At 40.5% G+C, this 26480-nt stretch overlaps 1 protein-coding gene and 1 non-coding gene across 2 annotated transcripts; both read left to right on the forward strand.

Annotated features, from left to right (window-relative positions):
* The first annotated feature begins 1181 nt into the window (after window positions 1-1181).
* LOC116680377 (uncharacterized) lies at window positions 1182-12620 on the forward strand. Its single transcript, XM_032509462.1, has 4 exons — window positions 1182-1625; window positions 4608-4877; window positions 6501-6788; window positions 12113-12620. The coding sequence occupies exons 1-4, from the start codon at window positions 1433-1435 to the stop codon at window positions 12373-12375; spliced, it is 1014 nt and encodes a 337-aa protein (XP_032365353.1). The 5' UTR covers window positions 1182-1432; the 3' UTR covers window positions 12376-12620.
* A 7992-nt stretch (window positions 12621-20612) lies between these two features.
* On the forward strand, window positions 20613-20721 carry trnay-gua (transfer RNA tyrosine (anticodon GUA)). Its single transcript has 2 exons — window positions 20613-20649; window positions 20686-20721. It is a non-coding gene; the product is annotated as a tRNA-Tyr (tRNA).
* The last annotated feature ends 5759 nt before the right edge of the window (window positions 20722-26480 follow it).

Consider the following 26480-nt stretch of genomic DNA (forward strand, 5'->3'; position numbering starts at 1 on the left):
AGACCCTGGAAAAACTTAATATTATATACACAAGCCAAGAACTTAATGACACGGACAAACCAGTTAATTTAAAGCATTTATTGTTAGAAAGACAATCTTTAATATAGCAAATAATGTATTCAACATCTCTCTTTGGCCTCGTCTCCTGCTGGTCGTGGCTTTGCCGTCCTTGGTGACGCCTCCGTTAGTCCCTGTTAAAAGACAGTTAACACAACATAAAGATGTTAACTACGTTATGAACGCTATAACATACCGTTATTACACGGGAGTGCTCATACATGTTAGCCTTCGTTGAACGGGGCTAGTGAAGTTAACATGGTGCAGTGATAATTCCCGTCACAGATACAACCAGTGATAAAACACAACTTTCTAAATCTCTGCTATTGCTAACGTTACGCATTTACGATAACGATATAAAGAGATGAACTTGCCACATTAAACTTTACAAAGACGGCAACCTAGCTAGCTAACAGCCGAATGTTAACTGACAGGTTCAGTTAGTTCGTCAGCTCGGGGTGTATCTACCTAATTATTATAGCAATTTGTACAAGCTTTAAAGCGTTAAGCTTGACATTAATGTAAAACATTAACGGTGATAACAAATGTACGGCACACACTAAAGATACTTACATTTAAATTATAACTTCACCGTCAGCGATGCCGCTCGAACTCCCGCTTATATCAGCTGTTTTTTTTTAAACGAGCCGTCAAAGCTCGCGCATAGGATTGTGGGTGATTTGGGACCGCGAAGGATACACATATGCATCCTTCTCCGTCAATGGGAAATTTTCTGAATGAGGACTCCGTCCTCGGAGGAATTCGGAGGATGCTCGAAATTGGAACGGTCCTTCGACGGACGTTGATGACGTAGCGTCCTCCTCCTGGCTTTGGAGGATTCTTCCGTGACATTAAGAAATGGCTGCTGATTCATTTTCTACATCCCAACAGCATAATTTAACAGCACAGTTAACACTTCCACAACCATTTCATCCAGTGTTTTGAAATGCAGCAAAAAAATTAAGTGACGCCAGCCCGCAATGACGTGCACTTGATAGCCTGTTCCATTGTACATGTTCTCCAAATGCTAAGGAGGACTCTGACCTGCTCCTGAAGGATCCTTCCTTGGAAGGACGAGTCCTACCAAGGAAGGATCCTTGACATTGAGAAACACCCGGTTTGTTGTGCTGAGAAAGTGTGTGAGCTCCGACAGATGTGGTCCATCAGAGCCTGTGTGTGTCCGGATAAACCTGTCTGATGGACTTTGTGCTGCTCACCTTCTTTCTGAATGTTTTACCTCGGACTCATCTCCCGGAAGCTACAAAGCTAACGACGCTAGCTTAGCATGCTAGCTGCTTAGCAACAGTTTGAAGGAAAACAAACAGCGTGTTTGACGGAGTTTGTTCGGAGGAAAAGTTTCTGTCCTTGTGTGAAAATGTCTAAAGTCCAAATGCTGAGAGGGCTGGTGGAGCAGCGACTAACTGCGGCTGCTGAAGAGATATTTGGGCTGGTTGAAAGAACGATAGCAGAGTACGAGGAGGAACTGTGTCGTTCTAAAGAGGAGCACGAGCGCCAACGGAAACGACTGGACGCTGTTTTCAGCCCTCAGCTCCGGCTGCACAGAGCAGGTTGGTACCTTTACTTCTTCTCTCCGTTCACCCTCTGGTTACACTGACATCAGACCGGGATGGGCCCACTTCCAGGACCCCTGTCATTCTGGTTCATCAAACCATGTTATAAACAAAGTTAATTAGCCTCCATGATGCTAATGTGCAGACAGGTCAGCCAAAGCCAGTTCAGGCCTCCAGACTAACTGTTTCACTAGGACCACTACAGACTCTAACTGAACTGTTGGACAGGAACAATTTAAGGATGCACAGCTTAAATCTACACAAGCACTATTTGTTTTGATATGGTAAATAGTTTTATAATTATATTATCAACTGTGCCAATGTGCCATTTGCTTATGGGCAGACAGTGCAAGCTATATGTATTTTATATTTTATAGAAGAAGCAGTCACATCCAGGGGCGTAGCACAAGATCCTGGGCCCTAGTCCTGATGGGCTCCCATGCTCCTCAACTCCCCCCCAATATAAATACCCGGGCTTGGTACACATATCTATAGGCCTAGATGTTTATAGGTAATAACTATTAACTAATGCTAGGTAGTAGGAGTAGGCTGATTTGTCTACACACATTTTGAGCCTCCTTTCTCAACATTAGACTTCTTTACTGTGGTTACTAGGCCTACTACATTAGTTTTCTCTGTACCTTTACTTGCCAACCTGTGTACTATGGTGTCTCTGATCATCATTAATTTATCTGGCCGTAGTCCTGGATCCTCTGGCAAAAACTGGTCTGCATTGCTCGGCCTACTTTCCAGTTCCTTCTCTCATTTCCACACTGCGCTCAGCAACACTCATGCTCTCTTCACTCCCATCATCCTCAGATCTCATCTTTCTTTATGAAGGATACATTTGTTATTAAGCTATTATATTTAATTGTAACCTAATATAACACACTAAGATGTTTTAGTTAAAACCTTTAAATCAAAATGGCTAGACATGGTTTACTTTAATTTTGATACAAGTCCACCGGGTCTCAAATCCAAAGAGGATGGTGTGTTGCGTCTACCCCCCCCCATGACATTATCTATCAATGATCTACCAAGCTACATATGACACTGATTAGCCTTTTATTGCTAAGTAGAGACATAGCCTATTATAAAATTAGGCATGTTTCAAACTAGGCTATTATAACGGTGTTTTGAATGGAAACAGAGGTTAGTGTTGTTTACATGTATAAGTTATGTGATACTGTATATTCTGCTCTTTCAACGGGTTGTCAGTCTGTTTTTAACGGTCGGAGATATTCAAGCAGTTTAGCACCATGGATTTAGTTTCTAGTAAGTTACCAGTTGTTTCCCCTCATTTGGTTTTTCTTTCCTTTTTTGTTTTTTTCCCGTTTTTTTTTACAAAAAACTACTGTACGGTAAAATAATAATTTTAATCATCAATACGAACTGAAGGCTTCAATTGCGAAGATCAGCACCGCCCCCCCCCCCCCTCCCCCCCCCGCGACCAGAGTCACTGGATTAGAACGGGAGAAATGAAAAAATATTATGAAAAACAATACAAAGTACAGTAGGAAAAATAGTGACTCAGGTGTATTTCCCAGCTCTTCTGACTGAGCCGATGCAAACCCGTGAAGCAGCGAGACTGTGGAAGGTGACCTGCAACATCGCGAGGGTTCACTGTATAACAAACAGACAAAAGGCACGTCTACTTTAATATATACTGTATATTTAAACATATCTGTGGTCAAGCTCAGTGCCTCGCTGTGTTGTGTTAACTCTGAAACTTTCTCTTTGAGTCATTCACATTTTGCGTGATGGTGTGGCGTGCTGGCGCTGGATATTAACAATATCCTTCCTACCACAAGCAATAAAACTCTTTAACATGTCGTCACTGGGTGCTAGATGAGACTTTTAGACACCACAATACTGCACTAAGGGCAACCGGCACAATTGGTTCATTTACATTTTAGCATACATTTAGCATATTATTTAAGCAGTTGCACATTTTTGTTTTCCTATCCTGTATGTATTTAAACATTTGTTCTTATATTTTATTCCTATTATTATTATTTCATGTATATTGTATGTATGTATATTTTTTACTATTATCTCATTTATATTTGTATTTATATTCTGTGTTGTGTGACTTATGTACGTGTGCTAGGGCTGTGCAATTAATTGAATTTCGGTTTCGATTTCGGCTCCCAACGATTACCAAAATAGTACAATCGAGTAAAAACGATTATTTTGCCATGTTCTGTTTTGTAATTTCCTTGTGTGTTCTGAATGGCGCGCGCACACACACGTCATGCGCACATCTGCCCCTCCCGAAGCCAAACGCTTTCAGCCTACACTGTCAGGGAGGCAGGTCGCGTGCATGTTACTCGCTGGATTTTAAAAACTTAGCGAGAGTAAAGATGGCAGAAGGAGGGCAGCCACAGCAGCGTTTGGTAAGCAAAAAAGGCAAAACCAACTCCACTGTATGGGAACAGTTTGGCTTCGAGGAATCCGACGACGAGCAGAAACATGCTACGTGCAAGATTTGCTACATGGTAGTGGCTGCAAGTAAAGGAACACCACGAATTTGTTTAACCACTTGAAAATTAAACACAGAGTGACCTATGACAATTTAATAAAGAAACAGAAACGGCAATCAACTCCCTCAACATCCTCTGTAACCCAGACATCCCTAACAAACACACTGTACAGCGCAACTCCTTATCCAATGTTTTAAGAATTGTTGAAAGGTGTCTTTTTAATAAATGCAACACGTTTACAAAGTCATGTGAAATAATTGTGTTACATAATCGTGATTTCAATATTGACCAAAAATAATCGTGATTCTGTTCCCAAAATCGAGCAGCCCTAACGTGTGCTGCTGTAACATCGTAATTTCCCAATTTTTGGGGATCTATAAATATCTATCTATCTATCTATCTATTGACTAGTGGACTGGGAGATTACAGCCCTAGTGTTCTGGTCTTTTCTCCAATAACAGTGGTATCCTATTTCTTTTGTTGTCTGTCCCTCCAGAGCTCCCACAGCAACATGTCTGTAAGGAGGAGGAGGTTCTCTCGGACCAGCAGCTCAACATGCCAGTTCTAACCTCTGTGGAATCAGAAGCAAACCGTGACCACCAGCTCCTCTCTCACAACTCTCATGGAGCTGAGAGCCAAGATCAGAAAGGAGGCCAGCATGGAGACTCAGGATCAACTAGAAATGCAGAGCCAGAACCAAAGAAGAGACGACGCAAGAGCAGAAGTCCCAGCAACAACGTAGACAACACTAACGTATCAGAAACAGGTAAATGTAATAAGTCTTTCATGTGTGACATGTGGAAAAGTGTAATTCAGAATTTTGGAGACACATGAAGATCCACATAGGTGAAAAGCCTTACTATTGCAAAACATATGGAAAAGATTTCAGACATAAGGATGTTTTTAGCATCTACATGAGAATCCACACAAGTGAAAAGCCTTATTCTTGTAAAACATGTAGAAAAGACTTTGGACGTAAAGATAACTTGAAAATCCACATGAGAACCGACATTTATACAAAGTAGTGGCTTGTTGGTCCACGTGAGAAGAGCCCACACAGTTGAGAAATTGTACATTTGCAAGACTTTTGGAAAAAGATTCAGACGGTTCAGCATTATTAAAGCATATGAGAATCCACACAGGTGAGAAGTCTTATTCTTGTGCAACATGTTGAAATGACTTTGGACTTAAAGATAACTTGAAAATCAACATGAGAACCATCATTTATACATAGTAGTGGCTTTTTGGTCCACGTAAGAAGAACCAACACAGATGAGAAGCTGTACGTTTCCAAGACGTGCAGGAACAGATTCTGTCATGATTCAGGTTTAATGCAGCATATGAGAAGCCCCAGAGGATAGACTCTGAACAGTGGCCGCTGCAGTCTTGTTTTTGTTTTTTTTATCAGGCTGTTTTAGAGAATGTAATCAGCTTTGGGATGACTGCATGGTTAACAAACCTTTCTGTGTCATCGAAATTTAAGTTATTGGTTATTTGTTAAAGAAAGATAATCACTTTGTCAGTCTCTCTTTGACCAGTGTGTACTTAAACAGGTGAAGATTATCCTCTGTGATCCGTCCCATGTTCTGTACTGAGTGTGTGAATTGTTACCATATAGGCATTGGTCGTTTACCGGTTTCAAGGTATATTGTGGTTTGAAAAAGTCACGGTTTCAAATACTCTAAAGTTTTCTATAGTGTTCCTAAGGTATCAGCTTTTTACCCAGACATTTTGAAATAATACATTTGAAAGCTGTGATTGCAAAACCGTGAAACCGTAATATTTTTGCTTAAGGTTATCATACTGTCAGGATCTCATACACATATACACAGCTCAGCAGTTCAGATAGAACATGTTGCAGATGGTGACATGGGTTAATGACAAGTATTTTAGAGAATAAAATGACAAGTATTTTAAGTGTAACAAACGCTACCTCATTTACACTTTCAGAAATCAGCTCTAAAAACTGTATACTTGTATTTGAGTACAGCTGATATACAGATTCATGCCAGTGGTTCTCTATTTTATTACCTTGAATAACATTTGGGTTTTTCTCCTGAAAAATAAGCAGAACACTTCTTCCACCTTCCTTTTTCCTAAAAATCATTGCTTATTATTTTTTTTATTTTTTTTTTTTACTCAGCTGACCCCTGGGGGGTGCCGTATGTTTCTGTGATAAAGAGCCGAACTGCCTCACATTCATTTAAGCATAATGTCGTTGGATTAACAGGTGTGAATATTGTAAAAACTGCTTGTACTTTAAAAAAAATAAAAGCAGAAAGCAACAATTTGGTCGTAGTTTGGAGCCATGTAAAGAGATCCTGTCAACATGAAATTACAGTTTTCTAACAGTTTTCTACATGTGCTTGTACTTCCTTAATCTCCTCAGACGTCCAGAAGCTGTCGGTGGTTAAAGCAGAGGTTCCCCCTGAGCAGCAGGGGTGGAGCTCCAGTCTGGACCAGGAGGACCCAGACCCCCCACACATTAAAGAGGAACAGCAGCAGCTCTGGACCAGTCAGGAGGGAGAGCAGCTTCAAGGGCTGGAGGAGGCTGATATCAAGTTCCCGTTCACTACTGTCCCTGAGAAGAGTGAAGAAGATGATGAAGAGAAAGCTCAGTCCTCACAGCTTCATGAAAGCCAAACTGAGGAGAACAGAGAGGCAGAGAGAACAGTAAGTAAACTTTATTTATATAGCACCTTTCACAGACAAGAAGGGTCACAAAGTGCTTTACAGTAAAAAACAAAATAAAACAGCAACACATAATATACTAAGCCATATTGCTAGTTAAAAGCTTGTCTAAAAAGATGTGTCTTGAGGTGTTTTTTAAAAGATTCCACAGAATCCAAGGCTCTCAAGGCTAAGTGAAGAGAGTTCCAGAGCCTTGGAGCCGCCACAGAAAAGGCTCGGTCGCCCCTGGTTTTAAAACGTGTTCTGGGGACAGTTAAAAGGTCTTGGTCTGAAGACCTTAGAGAACGACCAGAAGTGTAAGCGTGCAGTAGATCCTGGATGTAAGCAGGGGCTTGTCCATGCAAGGCTCTATAAGTAGTGATTAAAATTTTAAAATGCACTCTAAAACCGATTGGTAGCCAATGAAGAGCCTTAAGCACGAAGCATGAACAAGCATCTCCAGCTCTTTTTGAGAGACCACAGAACGGATCTTAGAAATGTTCCTGAGATGGAAAAAACAGGAACCAACCACGGATTTCACATGACTGTTAAAACACATAGATTTGTCAAAAATGACACCCAGATTTCGCACAACATTACAATCAGAGAGTGATAAGGCCCCAATGGCCTGCCTAATCTTAGGGGTAATGCTGTCTGGGGCAAAGATCATCACCTCAGTTTTTTCTGAGTTTAATTGCAGGAAATTGTCCGCCATCCATTTGTTAATGGAGGCTAAACAAGTGTGCAACATTGACAGTTTGTCTAGCCTATCAGGACTAAAAGATAAATACAGTTGGATGTCATCAGCATAACAATGGTAAGATATTTCGTCAAAACCACCAATAATCTTTCCAAGAGGAAGCAACTACAGACTAAACAACAGGGGGCCAAGCACAGAACCTTGGGGCACACCACAAGACAGAGGAGCAGAGTCCGACTTGCATGTTCCTATGGACACAGCAAAGGTCCTGTCTGAAAGATTCAATTTAATTCAATTTTATTTATAGTATCAATTCATAACAAGAGTTATCTCAAGACACTTTACAGATAGACCACACTCCAGAATTTACAAGGACCCAACAGTTCTAGTTTCCTCCAGAGCAAGCAACAGTGCGACAGTGGCGAGGAAAAACTTCCTTTTAGGCAGAAACCTCGGTCAGACCCAGGCTCTTGGTAGGTGGTGTCTGACGGGCTGGTTGGGGTTAGAATGAAGAGTGGCAATAACAAAAAATAGAAAAAATTAGTAGTTTGTAGCAGTTCTTTGTAGTAGTTAATGGCATAGCAGGACGCTGTGCGGCATTACAAGGCACAGCAGGACGTAGCAGGACGTAGCAGGACGTAGCAGGGCACCGCAGTGTAGCAGTTGAACATGGCATCACAGAACGTGTAGCGGGACCATGGCGATAGCTGCTACCTTGATTTCGGAGCCTCTCTGATCCAAGGGAACATGCTGGGGAAAAAAGAACATAAGGACTCCGGGGAATGACTCCCCAGAACTAGGTTAGTAACAAGCATTTCTGGGACATGGATGCACATAAATGAAAAGATGGAAAGATAGAGGAGAGAGGAGCTCAGTGTATCAAAATAAGTCCCCAGCTGTCTAAAACTATTACAACAAAACCAAGAGAGACGAGGTAAAGAGAGCTCCAGCCCGGCCGGGCTAGAACTCTCCCCAACCGGATCGGGCTGTATGCCAAGTCTCCCTTTAGTTCTATTATATCTTGATTATATGTTAGATAAATCTGAAAACTATGTGACTAACTACTACTCCCTAACAATATTTGATTCTATGCCCTAACTAGTGTATCAAAATAAGTCCCCAGCTGTCTAAAACTATTACAACAAAACCAAGAGAGACGAGGTAAAGAGAGCTCCAGCCCGGCCGGGCCAGAACTCTCCCCAACCGGATCGGGCTGTATGCCAAGTCTCCCTTTAGTTCTATTATATTCTTGATTATATGATAGATAAATCTGAAAACTATGTGACTAACTACTACTCCCTAACAATATTCGATTCTATGCCCTAACTAGTGTATCAAAATAAGTCCCCAGCTGTCTAAAACTATTACAACAAAACCAAGAGAGACAAGGTAAAGAGACCTCCAGCCCGGCCGGGCCAGAACTCTCCCCAACCGGATCGGGCTGTATGCCAAGTCTCCCTTTAGTTCTATTATATTCTTGATTATATGATAGATAAATCTGAAAACTATGTGACTAACTACTACTCCCTAACAATATTCGATCTATGCCCTAACTAGTGTATCAAAATAAGTCCCAAGCTGTCTAAAACTATTACAACAAAACCAAGAGAGACGAGGTAAAGAGAGCTCCAGCCCGGCCGGGCCAGAACTCCCCCCAACCGGATCGGGCTGTATGCCAAGTCTCCCTTTAGTTATATTATATGATAGATAAATCTGAAAACTATGTGACTAACTACTACTCCCTAACAATATTCGATTCTATGCCCTAACTATAAGCTTTATCAAAAAGGAAAGTCTTAAGCCTACTCTTAAATGTGGAGACGGTGTCTGCCTCCCGGACCCAAACTGGAACCTGGTTCCACAGGAGAGGGGCCTGATAGCTGAACGCTATGGCTCCCGTTCTACTTTTAGAGACTCTAGGAACCACCAGTAACCCTGCATTCTGGGAGCGTAGTTCTCTCCTAGGGTTGTAAGGTACTATAAGCTCTTTAAGATAAGATGGAGCCTGACCATGAAGAGCTTTGTAGGTGAGAAGAAGGATTTTAAATTCTATTCTAAATTTTACAGGAAGCCAATGCAGAGAAGCTAAAACAGGAGAAACGTGATCTCTTTTCCTGGTTCCCGTCAGAACACGTGCCGCAGCATTCTGGATCAGCTGTAGAGTCTTTATGGATTTTTTTGAGCAGCCTGATAGTAAAGAATTGCAGTAATCCAACCTAGAAGTAACAAATGCATGGACTAGTTTTTCTGCATCATTTTTAGACAGGATACAGGATAGGAAGAAAACCAATCCAGGGCTGATCCAGTGATGCCTACAGCACTTTTCAGTCTATCAATCAAAGTGCAGTGGTCAACAGTATCAAATGCTGCACTGAGATCTAGTAGGACCAGGACAGAACATTTACCCCCATCAGCTGCCATCAAAATGTCATTGGAGACTTTAAGAAGGGTAGTCTCAGTAGAATGATTTTTACGAAAGCCAGACTGATACTTATCAAAAATATTATGAGCAACCAAAACATTATTTAGTTGGTTTGCAACCACCTTTTCTAAAAGTTTTGAAATAAAAGGCAATTTCGAGATAGGCCTGTAGTTTTTGAACAAAGTTGCATTTAAGTTGCTCTTTTTTAAAATAGGCTGCACAAGAGCATGCTTAAAACAGCCAGGGACCTGACCCAGCTGAAGAGATAAATTTAAAATTGAAACCAAACATGGGCCAAGAAGATGTAAGGTTTTTAAAAGCAAAGATGTGGGAACAATATCAACAGGGCTTTGGGAGGGTTTCATCGAGCCCACAAGCTTAATGATATCATTCAGGGAAATGGGGCAGAAGGAGTCCAGAATTGAGGGTCTCTGATGAGTAGCTATAGGTGAGGTTGCTGATGGTACAATGCTTGCCCGGACAGCTCTGACCTTGTCCACAAAATAAGACAAAAAATGGTTGCAGTCAACATTTGAGAACACAGGGACAATACATTCAGGAGGGGAAACAATATTATTAATAGTTTCAAACAGAGCTTTAGGATTGTTTTTACAGGTAGATATCAGATTAGTAAAATAGCAGGTTCTAGCATCCTTGATCGCTTCATTCAGTTCTACTAAGAGCCCTTTAAGATGCAGACGATGGACTTGGAGTTGAGTCGCTTTCCATAAACGCTCAGTTCTCCGACAGACACGCCTCAGGCTACGAATGGCGTCATTCATCCATGGGGATGAATTAAATGAGGGTATTTCTCTAATGTTAAAGGGTGCAATTTTGTCCAACAGCAGGGTGCAATGATCATTAAAAGCCTGAACACATGTGTCCACGTCAACAGAAATAGAAACAGAGTTTAAGTCAAAAGCGGCTGAAAATTTTTCAACAGTAAGCTGGTTAATCGAACGTGAACAGGACGCCCGTTTAACAGGCAAGGGATCCTCATTATGAGCAAGATCAAATAGGATGCATTTGTGATCACTAACAAATACATCTTCAATGCAGACATTATTAATGTTCATATCATGAGAAAAAACAAGGTCAAGTGTATGCCCCTTGCTGTGCGTAGGACCAGAGACATGCTGATTAAAATTAAAAGATTCAGAGATATTTACAAATTCAGAAGCGTTTTGGCAAGTGACATCATCCACATGAACATTAAAGTCACCAACAATAATCACTTTGTCCAGCTTAATAATGGATGATAAAAAGTCAGAAAAATCAGTAAGAAAGGGGGCCACCGGCCCAGGTGGCCGGTAAATTAAAATGCAATAAAATGTATTTAAACGACCAACTTTAGTAATCTGTAGCTCGAAAGAAGGGTACGTGCCAGCGCTCATTGATTGACAGATAAAATGCTTTTTAAAAACCACAGCAAGACCACCACCACGGCCCGTGAGTCTTGGTGTGCTGATAAAAGTACAATTCACAGGACAGAGCTCATTCAGGTGAACGTACTCCAGTTCCCGTTGCCATGTCTCCGTGAGCAACATGAAGTCCATGTTTTTGGAAGAAAATAAATCACCGAGCAAAAGAGACTTGTTAGCAATTGAACGGGCATTTATGAGACCCATCCTGAGCGGTGCAGGAGCAGCTGATGAAGGGAAAGAGGCTCGCGACAGCGACCTCAGATGCGCACAACACACACCGCGACCAGCGGTAGGTTTTCTCCAGGGAACTGGGACCAGAGCCCCGGGAACAGCGGGGAAGACGGAACGAAGACAGGAAGGTCTGGAGTCACAGTCAAAGACCCCCAGCTTCAGGAGTTTTTTTCCGATGAACCTGCCAACCTGCCCTTTTCCCTCGCTTTCTCTGCCGTTTCTTCTTAGGTCGTATCAGGCCCTCTCCATGTCGCATACCAGTTGCAGGCGGACACACGAACGGGGCTGCAAACTCACCTGTACCACACCAGGTACATCCGTCACCGCACTCTCCCATGGAGGATCGGATCAGCAGCAAAGTTTGGCGATCGTACACCCACGCCATTGACACAATATTTGTTGACAAACTTAGTAGCAATATAGCGCAGGAAACAAACAAAACGAGTCGGGACGAGCAACCAGCCGCAGCGGCAAAGCCAAACACAGGCGCCATTGCAGTGACGTCGATGTGTCTGTGTTCCCTTTTGGTTTTCAACGCACAACCCCCACAGGAGCTGATGGAGAGGACTGTGGAGGACAAGAACCAGCCAGGAACTCAGATCCAGATAGTCCTTTACAACCAGCTACTCATGACAAGACTTCAGACTCCCCTGAATCTGAATCTGATGATAGTGCAGACTGGGAGGAGACTAGGGAACCTCAGACAGGTTTAAACCCTCTGCCAAACAATGAAGAACCTGTAAGTGATGTTGGATGTAACACTGGAAACACATCAGTTAGCTCCTCTGAATGTACAGGAAGCTTTGGCCACAAATAACATCTTCAGAAACACTCTGGAGTCCAAACAGGAGAGAAACCATTTAGTTGCTCAGTTTGTGGTAAAAAGATATCTTCGGAAGAAAACCTTAACGACTCACATGAAACTTCATTCAAAAGAAAAATGTTCCACCTGCTCAGTTTGCAAAGCAAGTTTCTGTCAGCCTGGCAATTTGGTTGTACACATGAGAATCCACAGAGGTGAAAAACCATTTAGTTGTTCAGTTTGTAGTAAACGTTTTGCACATAAGCAAACTCTGAGACAACATTTGACTGTCAACACATTTTGCTTCACAGAATCAATCAGCTCACTAATTGAACACAACCCTGCTATTATTATGAACATGCTCCTTTCAGTTACAGATTATACTCTACAGAATGAGCAGCATGCACGCCATGACTGTTGGTTTTCTAGGACTCTACAACACTTACTAGTAAATTATTTGCCATGTAGAAATATCACTTTTACCAAAAAATATGATTTATGAGTTTAGTGATGCTATTTTTTAAACATCCATGACCCCGACATATGCGCCTGTGTTTTTCAGAGGCGTCAGTGATGCTCAGCAGTTTTATTCCAGAGCACAGCAGAAAGCTCTGCTGAGCTTCAGAAATACTTGAGGAAATGTAGCTTGTGTGGACAATACCACATTCCACTACCATATTACTTACTTACACAATACTGCTGGCTATACAAGTTTGATTTAGCAAAAACAAAAACCTAAAACAAAAGGTCAAAGTTCAACTGGTGCCCCTCATTGCTAATGCCTATGAGGGACAATGGTTCCAATTTACTTTACTGGAGTAGAGCTGTTCCAGCAATATGAAGACAACACAGTAACCCCTACAGATACCAGTGAAAGCTAAAAATCTGTGGGAAAATGTTACATTTACAACTTTCCCGGCACTAAAAATCCCGGATGGTCCCCCATTTTAGCCAGCTGGCTAAAGACTGGCAACAAAATGGAGGCCACACATAAATTGATCAAAAGTAGTTCATTTATCACAAACTAACCAACAATGGATGCATGGATTCCCATAATGCAACTCCATAATAGTGATGTTGGCAGATAATTAACCCTCATGTCGTCCTCGGGTCAAAATGACCCATTGTCCTACATCAATGTTCTTTTTAATTACCCAAAATAACATGATTGATTCCACACAACGCTCTTTGCCAAGTACAAATCTCTACTTTCATTAATTTTGGGGTGTCTTATTCAATTTTATAGCATTTGGAGAAAACGTTGAAGTGTTTTTTAAATAGTTTTGAGTAAAAGTTGACATATTCCAGTCTGTGATTATCATCAACATCCATTCCTTTAATTTTATTCTAAATAATTCCTAATTTCTGCTTTTCTCGCTCAAACATTAGGTATAATTTCCTATACATGAGGTTCATTGACCATAAATTCCAAAAATAACTGTAAAAAAGTAAAAGTTAATAAGATGGTGTAATGTATTGTTAAACGTCAAAAAAGTGACAAAAACTGAAGAAAAATTTAAAACATTCATACAAAGCCTCAACAAAAGTGTTGATTTTCAATTTTGACGGGAAGACAACACAAGGGTTAAGAAAAGTAATTCGTCAGTCAAAGAATGTTCCATAGACATGCTCTAAATGTTGTTTCTAGTTTAAGATAGAGCTCTACAGCATGGCACCTCACTAACTCACTCTCTTGGTTTTTCTGTCTGTTGATAGAAACAGAGAGGAAGAGGAGTCAAACGTCACCGCTGTCAGCACTGTGACAAATCCTTCACAACATCAAGATATTTAAAGATTCATCAGAGAGTTCACACTGGTGAGAAGCCTTACAGCTGTGATCAATGTGGGGCAACTTTTTCTCAGAGTGGTAGCCTTAAAAAACACCAGCGCATTCACACTGGAGAAAAGCCTTACAGCTGTGAACAATGTGGGGAAACCTTTTCTCAGAGGGAACACCTTAAAACTCACCAGCGCATTCACACTGGAGAAAAGCCTTACAGCTGTGAACAATGTGGGGAAACCTTTTCTCGGAGTGGTAGCCTTAAAACTCACCAGCGCATTCACACTGGAGAGAAGCCGTACTGGTGTGAACAATGTGGGGAAACCTTTTCTCAGAGTAGTAACCTTAAAAGACACCAGCGCATTCACACTGCCTCGTTGTGAACATGTTTCAGAGCCAAGCTGTTTCCTCCTCCTCTTCATGCCCTGATAGCTGTGTTGTTATATTCTGATCTTCTCTCCACATTGAAGGCTGACCAGCAGTAACTTTATCTTCTGAGCAGCATTTATGTTATTGTGGATCAGCTGGACTGTTTTCTGCCTGTCCTCAGAACCCTTTACCATTTAGGCACCAGATTTGGTGCCTGAACCCATCCTTTTATTTTTTAAATGTATGTGGGGAAAAAAAAAGGAGCACAAAAAGACAGTCAGCAACATTTAAGAACGGCCGGTTTATTTCTATATGGTCCAAATTAAATGTAAAAAAAATGTAATAATAATCCAGTAAATTGCTGCTAAATGACAAAAACAACCACTAGATGGAAAAAGGCAGCGCTGGTGTTTCAGTAGCACCGAAATGAGGCCCCAAAATCCCCGTTACTATTGGGTCCAATAGATACCGGGTGTTAAGGCACCGGTGCCGTACTAGCACCGGGTTTCGGTACCCAACCCTAACCACAATGTACCCACCGTGGGAAGAAGAAGGCCTAAAGGAGAATCATTAAGACGTTTAAAGACATGTTTGAAACTTTTTTTATTTTGGTTTTATTTTGTAAAAACCTTCTTCTCATCTCTAGAAACATACAAATTTTTTGAGCTGACAGGATGTCAGTGTAATTTTGATTTTAGGAATACATTTTTGTCTTGTAATGTAAATTGGTCCAAACAGTCCTCTCATCATTACCAACACACTAGAAGTTGGCCATTTTTAATTGTACGCGTTCAAGTTATTGTTGTTTTGTAGTTTAACGTCATGTTTTCCTACTTTGTGGAATTTCATTAAATAAACTTTGACATTTCATATTTTCTGTGACTGAATGTGGTTTTAAATCTGTTGAGGTCTGTTCAGACCAACTGCCATGCTTTGCTTGTTTGCAAGACATGATGTCTCTCTCTCTCTCTCTCTCATGCACGCAACAAACTCTCTGGGCAGGCAAAACAAAGAAAGGAGAGGTAACCTTGGTCCTCATGACATCATAAGGGGAGGATTCCAGATTGGTCCATTTGAGCTTTCATTTTCTCAAAGGCAGAGCAGGATACCCAGGGCTTGTTTTACATGTAACGCCATTTCTAACCACTGGGGGACCATAGGCAGGGAACTCATGTAAAAGACCTCGTGAAGTGACATGCCATGGGACATTTAACCTCTCCTTGAGAGAGTGTCTGTTTGTATTTTTAAGTGTGAACTGTACTGCTACAATTGCCTAAATGTTTCATAAGGGCAATAAAGTGCAATTTGTTTACCTTGTTATGAGTGCAAGCCTTTTTCTCAGCTAAAAGAAAACGAGTTAAGTGGTTTAACCACTCTAAGTGGTTGTGAATGCCAGATTTAAAGTGATTTCCTCTAGGAGTTCAGAGATATTGCATTTACAAGAATCGGATGGACAGACACGAGGACACAGTCACCTTAAACCTTTGACCTCCAAAATATCATTTGATAAATTTGAAGAAATTCCCTCCAGAAATTCCTTCCTCGCTCCTGTGTTATCACGTTTACAAGAATGGGAAGTGCGTACGTATGTGGAAATGGACGGACAACCCTAAAGCATAATACTTCTGGCCACGGCTGGCGGCAAGACAAAACTAACTAGAGACAAAAAAAGAGGTGGGGTTAGACAGTGGACAGCCCTGACAGAATAGAGAATGTTGTTAAAGTTTCTGTACAGCAGGAGAGGAGTTGTTTGGAGAGTGAGACTTTGTTGAAACAAAATAAAGACAGCTGTGCAACTGAGTCAAGGTTTAGAACATGGTGAGATTTAATTATTCCCTGCAGAGAATAACCAAGTGGGAAGACAGTTTTCACAGAGTTAACGCAGTAACAGTGTGACAACCTCTTGCAAAATTAAAACAGTAGCATCCCCGTCTTATATCCTGTTTCCCCTAGAGAAGAAAATGTTTGGAAAACACGTCATTTTCCCATTACATGGTCTACACTTTGCCGCATCATGGACTCTAGACGTCACGGGCGGGGCTTCCAGTACCTCGTGGACTGGGAGGCTGACGGTCCTGAGGAGAGGTGCTGGATACCTCGGCGTCAGATCCTGGACGCGGACCTACTCCGGGACTTCTATAGGCTCCATCCTGGTGCTCCTGGCAGTCCGCCCGGTTGCATTCGTCGGAGGGGAGGTACTACCATGACTCCAGCGTCATGACTTGGTGTTGCCGGTGTTCTGGGTATCACAGCTGATTCTCCACTACACACACCTGCTGTCACCTGCAGTCTGCACACCTGGTCTTGATCACCACCTCTGCTCCATTTAAACCATGACCTGACATCCATTCCTTGCCAGATCGTTAGCGTAATCATTTCATCCGTCAACTTCAACTACATTCCTGGACCTGCACTGTCCTCCTACCACCCATTCTATCCACTGCCTACCTTCCGGACTGACCCGTTGCTACACTGCTTTTTTTCAATAAATACTCTCCTTATTATTCTTGAACACCTTGTCCTGATCTGCTTCTGGGTTCCTGTTTTGACATATCGTAATCTCTTTCCATTCCACATTCTTCCAATGGCCTAATGCAGGTTTTTAGGCTGCCAAATAGGACACAAGTTACTGCAAATTTGTTTGTAGTAGTAGTTTATTTGAACATGTAAAATATTAAAATAATGCATACATATATATAATTACAATGACAGATAAATAAGGCCATGTACTTCTCAGCACAATCTTCCAAAATTGAAAGTCATTCAAACAAAACAATTCCCATGTTCAAAAAGAAGTTCATGAACAACTTATCAGGTCCGACCCCCTTTCTCTACTTTTATCCTTTAGTAAATAAAAAATCTTATGGTTCACTTATTACACATCATAGACACAGATGCATACATACATACCTTCACACATTTACACGGTTTGCGTTTCTTTTCTTCCCTTTGTCCTTCTTTCTATACCCTCTATCTATAGCAGATTAAATAATAACAATTTCAATCTCCACCTCTGAAAAGTGCCGTTTCTTAGCCGGATTACATCTGGCCTTGTCATAAATAGTAGGGGCGAGGCCTCAAAACCGAGAATATATTGGGGCATGATATTTAAATTACGATCGTTTCCAGCCGCTGCATTTCTTAATGTACGATCATTCTTACCCTCTGATTGGTGTGATATAAAAGTTTCATGAATCTCACGGGAAGCCTGTTGTAAGAGGATTTCTGTGCTCATATCTGCGCTGGTTTCTACGTTAGGTTGATAAATGAGGGCCGTTAGCTCTAAGCTGAACTGATGTTCTTCAATACATAACTGAAGTGGACACACTAATGAGGAGCACTATGGTGTAATTTGTTTACCTTGTCATAAGCTAAAGCTTTTTTACAAGCTAAAAGAAATCAAGGCGCTCTTCTGCAAACGCACAGCTGGGAGTGCTTGAGAGCACTTTGAGGTGCAGCGTGATTTTCGGCTGGCATCACTGGAAAGACAGCATTACAACAGGGTCCTGACAGGGTAGTGGATGTCGATTTTTTAAAATGCCACTTTTCATGGGCTGTCAACAACCTTTCCAGCAGTTATATCATGATTCATCTCACCATGGAAATCAGGGTCAGAATCTCTTGATTCATCATCCTTTTAGAGTGTCTAACATTGTGTCACCAGCAAAAAGAGAGCTAGCAGAGGATGGTTTCAATACATCAACCTCTGGGTTATGGGCCCAGCACGCTTCCGCTACGCCACTACGCTGAAAAATCACCTCAGATGGGACTCAAACCTACAATCCCTGGCTTAGGAGGCCAGTGCCTTATCCATTAGGCCACTGGGGCGTTACATCACCCAAACTCACCAGTTCAGGAGAAATACATATACAGTTCTGGAGAAATAATGACACAGTAACCTTGACCTTTGACCTACAAATTCGAAATCAGTTCATCCACAACTCCAAGTGGTTATGTATGCAAAATTTAAAGTGCTTCCCTCTAGGCGTTCAGAGATATTGCATTCACAAGAATCGGATGGACAGACATGAGGACACAGTCACTTTGACATTGAACCTTTGACCTCCAAAATCTCATCAATTGATTTTGAAGAAAGTCCCTCCAGGGGTCCTGTGTTATCACATTCACAAGACTGGGAAGTGCATTCGTATGTAGAGATGGTCGGACAAACCAAAAGCATAATACTTCTAGCAACAGCTGGCGCTGAGACATAACAAGAGAGAAAAAAGATGTTGGGGAGACAGAGTCAAGCCATGAGAGAATAGAGAACTACAGACAAAAGATGTGAAATAGTGCCAAGTGTGACCAGAAGAATTGGGGAAAAAACTAGAACTATAAAGGACAAATTTTTTCAAGAAGTCTTTATCGTGCTCACATTGGCACTCATTTATGAAACATGCCTACTACCTAAAACAGGTTAAGACGGGCGTACGGCGATTTCTACGCAAAGTTCGGCATTTATCATTTTGAACGTGAGCGTAGGCTGCGAAAAAATCTCACGTCTGGTCTGACCTTGTGTACGCAAGTTTACGCAGACACTGTCATCACATTTAAGAGTAAACATAAAAGTCTCCTTTTTGATAAAGCTTATAGCCAGGGAGTGAGGAGTCGCAGTGATCGCCTAGATCGGCGGGGGAAGGTGTATAGCCGCAGACATGGCACTCCTTTTCTTCTCTGCTTCTCTTCATAGTCTGGTTAATTTACCATATAATCAATAATATAATAAAACTACTGGAAGGCAGTGCAGTACAGCCCAATCCAGCAGGGGAGAGTTCTAGCCCGACCAGGCTCCTCTCTTTACCCTGTCTCTCTTAGTTACGCTGTAATAGTTTTAGACTGCCAGGGGACTTCCTTTGACACACTGAGCCCCTCTCTCCTTTATCTTTCCAGTTGTGTGCATCCATGTCCCAGAAGTGCTTGTTACCAACCTAGCTCTGGCGTGTCATTCCCCAGGGTCTTGTGTTCTTTTTCCCCCAGCATGTTTCCTTGGATAAGGGAGGTTTCAAAATCATGCTTGCAGCTGTTGCCGTGGTCCTGCTACGAATCATGCAATGCCCTGTTACATCCTGCTACACTGCGGTGCCTTGTGATACTGTGAAGTGCCCTGCTATGTCATGAACTACTACAAACCACTATTTCTAGTCACTGTTCCATTATCTTTTACTGTGACTGTTATTGCCAGTCTTCATTTTAAACCCAACCGGCCATCTATCAGAGGTTTCTTCCTAAAAGGGATTTGCCCAGAGAGCAGTGGGAGCTATACGAAGGAGACAGGATATTACTTCTCGCTTTTAAAAGGTATGGTGTTATGTTTGGCAATGATGCTCAATACAGGAAACATGACAATGCATAATATTTGTTTTTATTTTTCAAGTTTGTCTTTTTAATTGTCGTTAGTGGCCACAAGTGAACAGTTCCTTTCTGCCTTTGACCGACATATTTAGGCTTGTATTTCTAGCCCCTAACCTTGAGCAGCAGAGCAGAGTGGTGCAGGGAACAGTGCTGGGCCCATAACCCAGAGGTCAATGGATCGAAACCATCCTCTGCTATGTCCTACGCTTTGTATCTGTAGTAAGTTTATTTCTAGTCTGTTGATGTTTAACTAAGCAACTGTTGCTGCAAGTGTCTCAAGTGAAATGTCTGCACCTGCTAAAGGTTTAACTTGATAGCATGTGAAGTTTTTTTCATCCATAAAAATAGAAACTACAGTGCTCATACCTGCTGTAACACCCATAAAAACTGGAGCATAAAACGTTAAATACATTACACTGCAGTTAAAAAATACTGTAAATAGTACCATGTATGTTTAAAATGCTTGTTGTGCTGTCTACCAGTCAGATTACCACAGAAGGTAATATCTTAGCAGCTCTTTTAAAGACTCTACCATAATACCTGCTGGAGATGCCAGGTCCTCATACATGTAAAGCATGCGCTCTACCACTGAGCTACATCCCCTGAAGATTTTCAGATTTTTTAGACTTTTTTTTTGAGATAGACTTAGACGTATCTTTATTAATCCTTTTGGGATTACTCTTGCAACGAAATTGAAATATGTTGTGTATGGCTTTAACACCTGTGAATGGCTGCAGGAATGTGCTATCTCCCTTCGATAGCTCAGTTGGTAGAGCGGAGGACTGTAGAGGCATGTAACTGAAATCCTTAGGTCGTTGGTTGAAATCCTTAGGTCGTTGGTTCAAATCCGACTCGAAGGAGTAGTCTTTTCCAGAGTTCCCCTTCAGGGATCAATAAAGAACTTCTGATTTTGATGTAGAGATGGACGGACAACCCAAAAGCTTAATACTTCTTGCCAAGACATAACAAGAAACAAAAAAAGAGGTGAGGGAGATAGAGGTAAAGAACCTTTTTTCAGGACACCCACATTTTGTCTCTCAACATGGCAGGCATTCTATGCATCCAGGGCCAAATGTTTTACCATTTCATCCACTACGGGCCCCTAAGGAAACGTGTGACTGTGAACGCTTGTTACCCATAGCAACGACAGGTAACAACAAGTAGAAGTACTTCTCTCTTTTCGTATAATCGCCACTATACGGCCCAGTTTCATCTCGGTAAATTTTGCAGAAATCCTGCAAACAGCTACAATGACTGTTTATCTGTAAGGATTTTAAAATCTATCTGTCAACCCCGTCTTAACCGTATTGGATGGAATGATGTCAATTTGCGCTTTTTATCTGTAACACATAAAAATCTGGATGCAACAAAGAACCATTTTCTCCTGTTCTGTACACAACCCAAAGTTTAAAAAAAAAAAAAAAAGATAACTTTCACAGAATCCCTCAGTTAAATCAGAGTCAGTAACTTTACATGTGTTGACAATAAAGATGCTCACAAAACGCTGTACTTTCAATTGGGTTTCTCGTGCACATTCATGTCCTCTTGAATACAAGAACTGCTAAGTTCTTTATTCCCAATATCAACTCTCAGACATTAGTTCCAAATGAAAACAATTATTGTCAGAAGTGGGTTTGAACCCACGCCTAAAGTGGAGACTGCGACCTGAACGCAGCGCCTTGGACCGCTCGGCCATCCTGACTGATCCTACAGATGTTCAGTAGGACCTGTTTGAAAAATTATGATATAGTAAATTAAACGTCATGAAATGGTAGTTTCTCAGTCATCCATGTCATAGTTAACAAGGGAAGGTTTCTCAACTGTCAGCCCAAATATACGGGCGTTAATGGAGACATGCACTGTAAAAACTGGGACTGGTGTAAATTAATATTTAGTAATCAAACATTAGTAACATATACATAATAAAAAAGACTATTCATAGTTTGGAATCACATTGAGCTGCATTCAACAAATTTTAGGTATTTACTAATTACATTTTACTCAGTTCTGTTTGAATAAAATCACCTGTGAATCCTTAAGTAGATTTTAATTATATTTTATCAGGAAAGTCAAAGATGCGGAAAATTAATACATTTAACTCATTGGGAGGTCTTTGGATTTAATCCCCAAAGACTTCCGCTCCAGCTATTTTCAGCCACATGGACATCGGCATCCATTTCAGCTACTGCCATTTTCTCAAAGGTAAGACTTGTTCAATTATTGCATTTTACAACGAGTTGCTGTAACAGTCCAGTTGAACATTGTTTTGCATTGCTGCATGTTACTCAACAGTCCAACTTTACTGGTTGAAAGGAAAAATAAAGATATGTTAGCCTAACGTTACAGTGATTCTGACTAATGACTAAACGCGTGGCAATGACTGAAAAAGTAGTCGGTTAAATATCACAATTTCAAGTGAATTTTCCAAGTATAACGTTAAAGATAATGGTCTTTAAGATACAAGGTAACGTAATCTACTTGTGCCAATTTTCTTAGCATTGGCCTGGCCTCCACCCCTCCTCTGCCCTAACAAGCTAAATTAGCTAACGTCTATCTGGTACCATGTTTGCTTGCGCTCTGGAGGGTGGTCCATGTTAAGTAATGTTAGCCGAGCAGTTTCATGTCTCAGTTCACTGTAACATACAATGATGAGCCAACGGGAGATGGCATAAACTTTTTCAGTCTGTCTGGAGTATGCAGTCAACTTAGTCAAGCTGCGTCTGAGGTCAGTAAATCAGAGCAAGGTGCCGGATTTGCGGTGCCATAGAGGTTTTGTCCGTCTGTTTGCAACAGCAGACTTAACACAATAGCATGTCATTCTCCGTATATTAAAATTGTGTCAACAACGTGTCTCCAAAAAAACAAGGAAATCACTAATTTAGGCAATGACCCTTCTTTGTGTTTGTTTTTATTATGATATGGATCCCCCTGGGTCTGAAAAAAAATGTAAAGACCGTAATTCACACGAAAAAAGGATATGTACATTTATCAATCATTTGTAAATTATTTGCCCGATAATTTTTCAACCACTTATGGGTGGAAGTGAAGGTCAACCTTGTAGGCTTAAAAGACAAATAATAAAACGTCACATCACTGGATATTAGTAATGTTTTTGTCAGGTTCTCTCTTCATTCTTATTTGCATACTACATGTTTCAGTGTTCCATCCATCTTTGACCGCTTATCCGGTATCGGGTCGCGGGGGCAGCAGCTCCAGTAGGGGACCCCAAACTTCCCCTTTCAGTGTTCCCAAGCTTTAATAATTACTGTTGCAAACCACAGTTTTTATGATTTGCCATATTGTATGGTAGTAGGCTAAATGTCCTGTAAGTGTATCTGCCTAGTGTCACTGTTTGTCAGAGGCTACTGTGTTATTTAATGCAGTTTGGTAGGCCTACTTACTGGAAGTATAGTTCATTATATAGGTAGGTGTTATCATGGTGTGGTGGTCAGTCACAGACTAACTACTTTTATTGGTATAGCGTCTGTTTATTCTGGTGGCAAACAGCAGGCTCTTAATTACATTTTATTGTTAAATCTAGTGTAATTTTTAAGTTTTTGCTTGCTAGTGAACTTTTATCTTTTCATATTCTTGCAATCAGGCAGAGATGGAGGCAAAGCTCAGAGTAATACTTAGTGACCGAGTTGAGAAGTTGGTCCTTCCATCAGGAATCCCACCCACTGTGGAGGAGCTACAAACTGTTGGTAAGGAGACCTTTGGAATTTCTGAGGAGTTACAATCTTCAGTATTTGGACTCAGAATTTGAAGATTACTTTACTCTTCATACAAGTGATCAAATTAAACAAAAAGACACCATAAAGATTCTTCATACTGATCCAATTATCCTTAACTTGCTTCCACTTGATGAAAGTTTGGGCAGTTCCTTTGATCAACAGTCAACAGACTGTGACTCTGCATCTTCTGCAGAGTCTTCTGCTGGAACGTCTTCATCACAGGACACCATTATCCTGCCTAGGCGAAATACTACAGAACGATGTCAGCAAAGGCCAAAGCAGTTCCCCATTCCAGGGTTTGCGTACGAAAACTGAGATGTACCTTGAAAGAGCCACTGAAGACAACAAAAAGAATAGAACACTCCGAGGCTTCTGAACATCTTCCACTCCAAAGGTGGAACCATGGGGTCCAGGTTGCAGGCCATCCTACTCAAGGTACCCTTAAATAATTATTATGTTTGTAGATTATTTTTGTAATCAAACTGCTGGAATATAATGAATTTATTCCCTTAAATCTACAGGAGGCAATGTTAGCTTGTGTTTCTCTCAGATAAAGAGAATGAAATAATAGCTAACATTTAAAAAAATTGTTAGTGTACACTCATTAGTCACTTTATTATATACATAATTATTCAAGTTTATATAATTTTTGTTGACATGGTCAGAAAGGTGTACATTGTATGTTTATTGTTGAGGTCATAGCTAAAAGCATTGCTATACTGGATGGCGTTGTACTGAAGTGTGTTTGTACTTCTTTGTACTGCATATTTACATACATGTGGGGTTGGAATATTAGTAAAACCTACGATTAGTCTTCTGATGATAATAATAAGCTCAACGCTAAAACTTATGTATTATTAACACCTCTGACCATGTCAACAAACACTAAACATTATAGCCATCATAAGGAAACATTATGGCAGAACAATTGTATTGAACTGCATTAAATTGTACAAATGCATGAATTTAAAGTGACCACTGAGTATACATTATCACTCTAACTAACTAATGGCACATATTTGAGACTTGCAAAATAGTGCTTGGACATATCTGATTCTGTTCCACAAAGTGCACAGACAAGGTCTGGGAAGAGTTTAATTTCTGTGGCAATTGAATGATTTGATTTGCAAAATTCTGCCATTATCTCAAATTTTTCTACGTAACTGAAGTGCATCATGTGCAACAGCCATGATAGCCCCAGGTTTGAAAACAATCTGGGAGTTGTTCAATTAGAACTTTCTCCTTCAACGATACGGTCTGACATAGCCAATGTTCTTGCTTGTTCAGGACGCTGATGAAGACGGTGTGTCGACAACATCTAAAATCTACAACATCAAGACTACTACGCCAGAGGGTCCTGATGGCATTGGTTCTCACTGCTCCACTGAAGGCCTGCTCTTTTGTCATTGGCTTTGCATTGAATCTTGCCTATCCCAAGGAGCTCAGGTACATGCTTGAAGTCTTCCAGAAACTCCTCCTTGAGCTGGATTGTTTAAAGTTGTCACCAAAAGTGAACAGCCTCAAGAATAAGCTACTAGCTTAAGAAAAGGGACCCTGGCAGAATGAAAGGGAACAGTTAGGTCCCTGTCAAAACTGTCATGTGGTTCCCCACTCAATGTGGAGGAACTGCAAACGTTTACTTAAGGAGATCTTTGGAATTTGAAGATTACTTTACTCTTCATAAAAGTGACCAAATAAACATGAAGACACCATAAAAATTGTGTACTCTGCCCTGATTGTTCTATACTTGCTTCCACTTGATGAAAGTTTGGACATTTTCTTTTTCCACTGTTAAGTAACTGAAAAATATTGATTTTCAGTGCAAAATCTTAGAAATATCAAACCAGCCATACTTATTTTACGGGACTGGCATTGTGTTTTATTGTGTTATATTATTTTGCCATAGGCAGCTGTTACTGTACATTGTGATGCCTCTGTGTACACCAGGGATGCAAATTTGACTTGTGTTAATTGAGGAATTTGAAGAAATTGTTGTGATTGTTTAAGTGAGTCATATTTTAGCAAAAAGTAAAGCAGTAAGGCTAAGGGAATTACTTGACCTTATCCCAGACTCCATGTGATATTAATTATTACTTTTAGCTGTTAGAAAAAGTTAACGGCCCTGACAATTTCAATTGCCACATCAAAGAAAATGTAAGATTAATTGAAATGCACTAACAAGACTTAACCTTAAATCACATAAAAAAAACACTGTGGATAATTGATGTAGCAGAAATGAAACCCCATTGAATGATTAAACCTTTATTAACAAGAATTCCAAATGCCATTATATTGTGTCCCTACTGTACACACATACATGGTTTCTGCCTTTTATAGCCTCTCTCCGTGTTTTATTGTTGTATTTTGGCATCTTGCACTAAACAAAATGTTAGATAAACCTGTTTTGAAAGAAATTGACAAATGTTTACCTGCTGTTCTTATTATGCATCATGATTTATTAACCAAATTTAAGTTACCTTAAGGCACCAAGAAGGCCTGATATTGAGTATATTATACATAGAAGAATTATGGCAACAAAGTGACATTCAATATAATTGAATAGATTTAAAGCCAATTTAAACCAATTAAAACTTAAATTTAAACAATTAATTTAGGTAAGGATAAATAAGAAACGCAGTGTGAATGTGTTGAATTAGGCAACAATGTGGTAAAATATTAGTTAATGTAATTTATTTTATATTAGTGAATACAGCTTATTTTTACCCAGATATTTAGTAAATCTAAAGCAATTTCTTCAATATATTTAGTAAATCTAAAGCAATTTCTTCAATATATTTAGTAAATCTAAATGACTTTTGCTCAGATACTTAATAAACCTAAATTAATTTTTCTTGTGAAACTAATTGGATTTACTGAAAAATATT

This window comes from Etheostoma spectabile, unplaced genomic scaffold (assembly GCF_008692095.1).
Source record: "Etheostoma spectabile isolate EspeVRDwgs_2016 unplaced genomic scaffold, UIUC_Espe_1.0 scaffold00018423, whole genome shotgun sequence".
In the NCBI taxonomy this organism is placed as follows: Eukaryota; Metazoa; Chordata; class Actinopteri; order Perciformes; family Percidae; genus Etheostoma; species Etheostoma spectabile.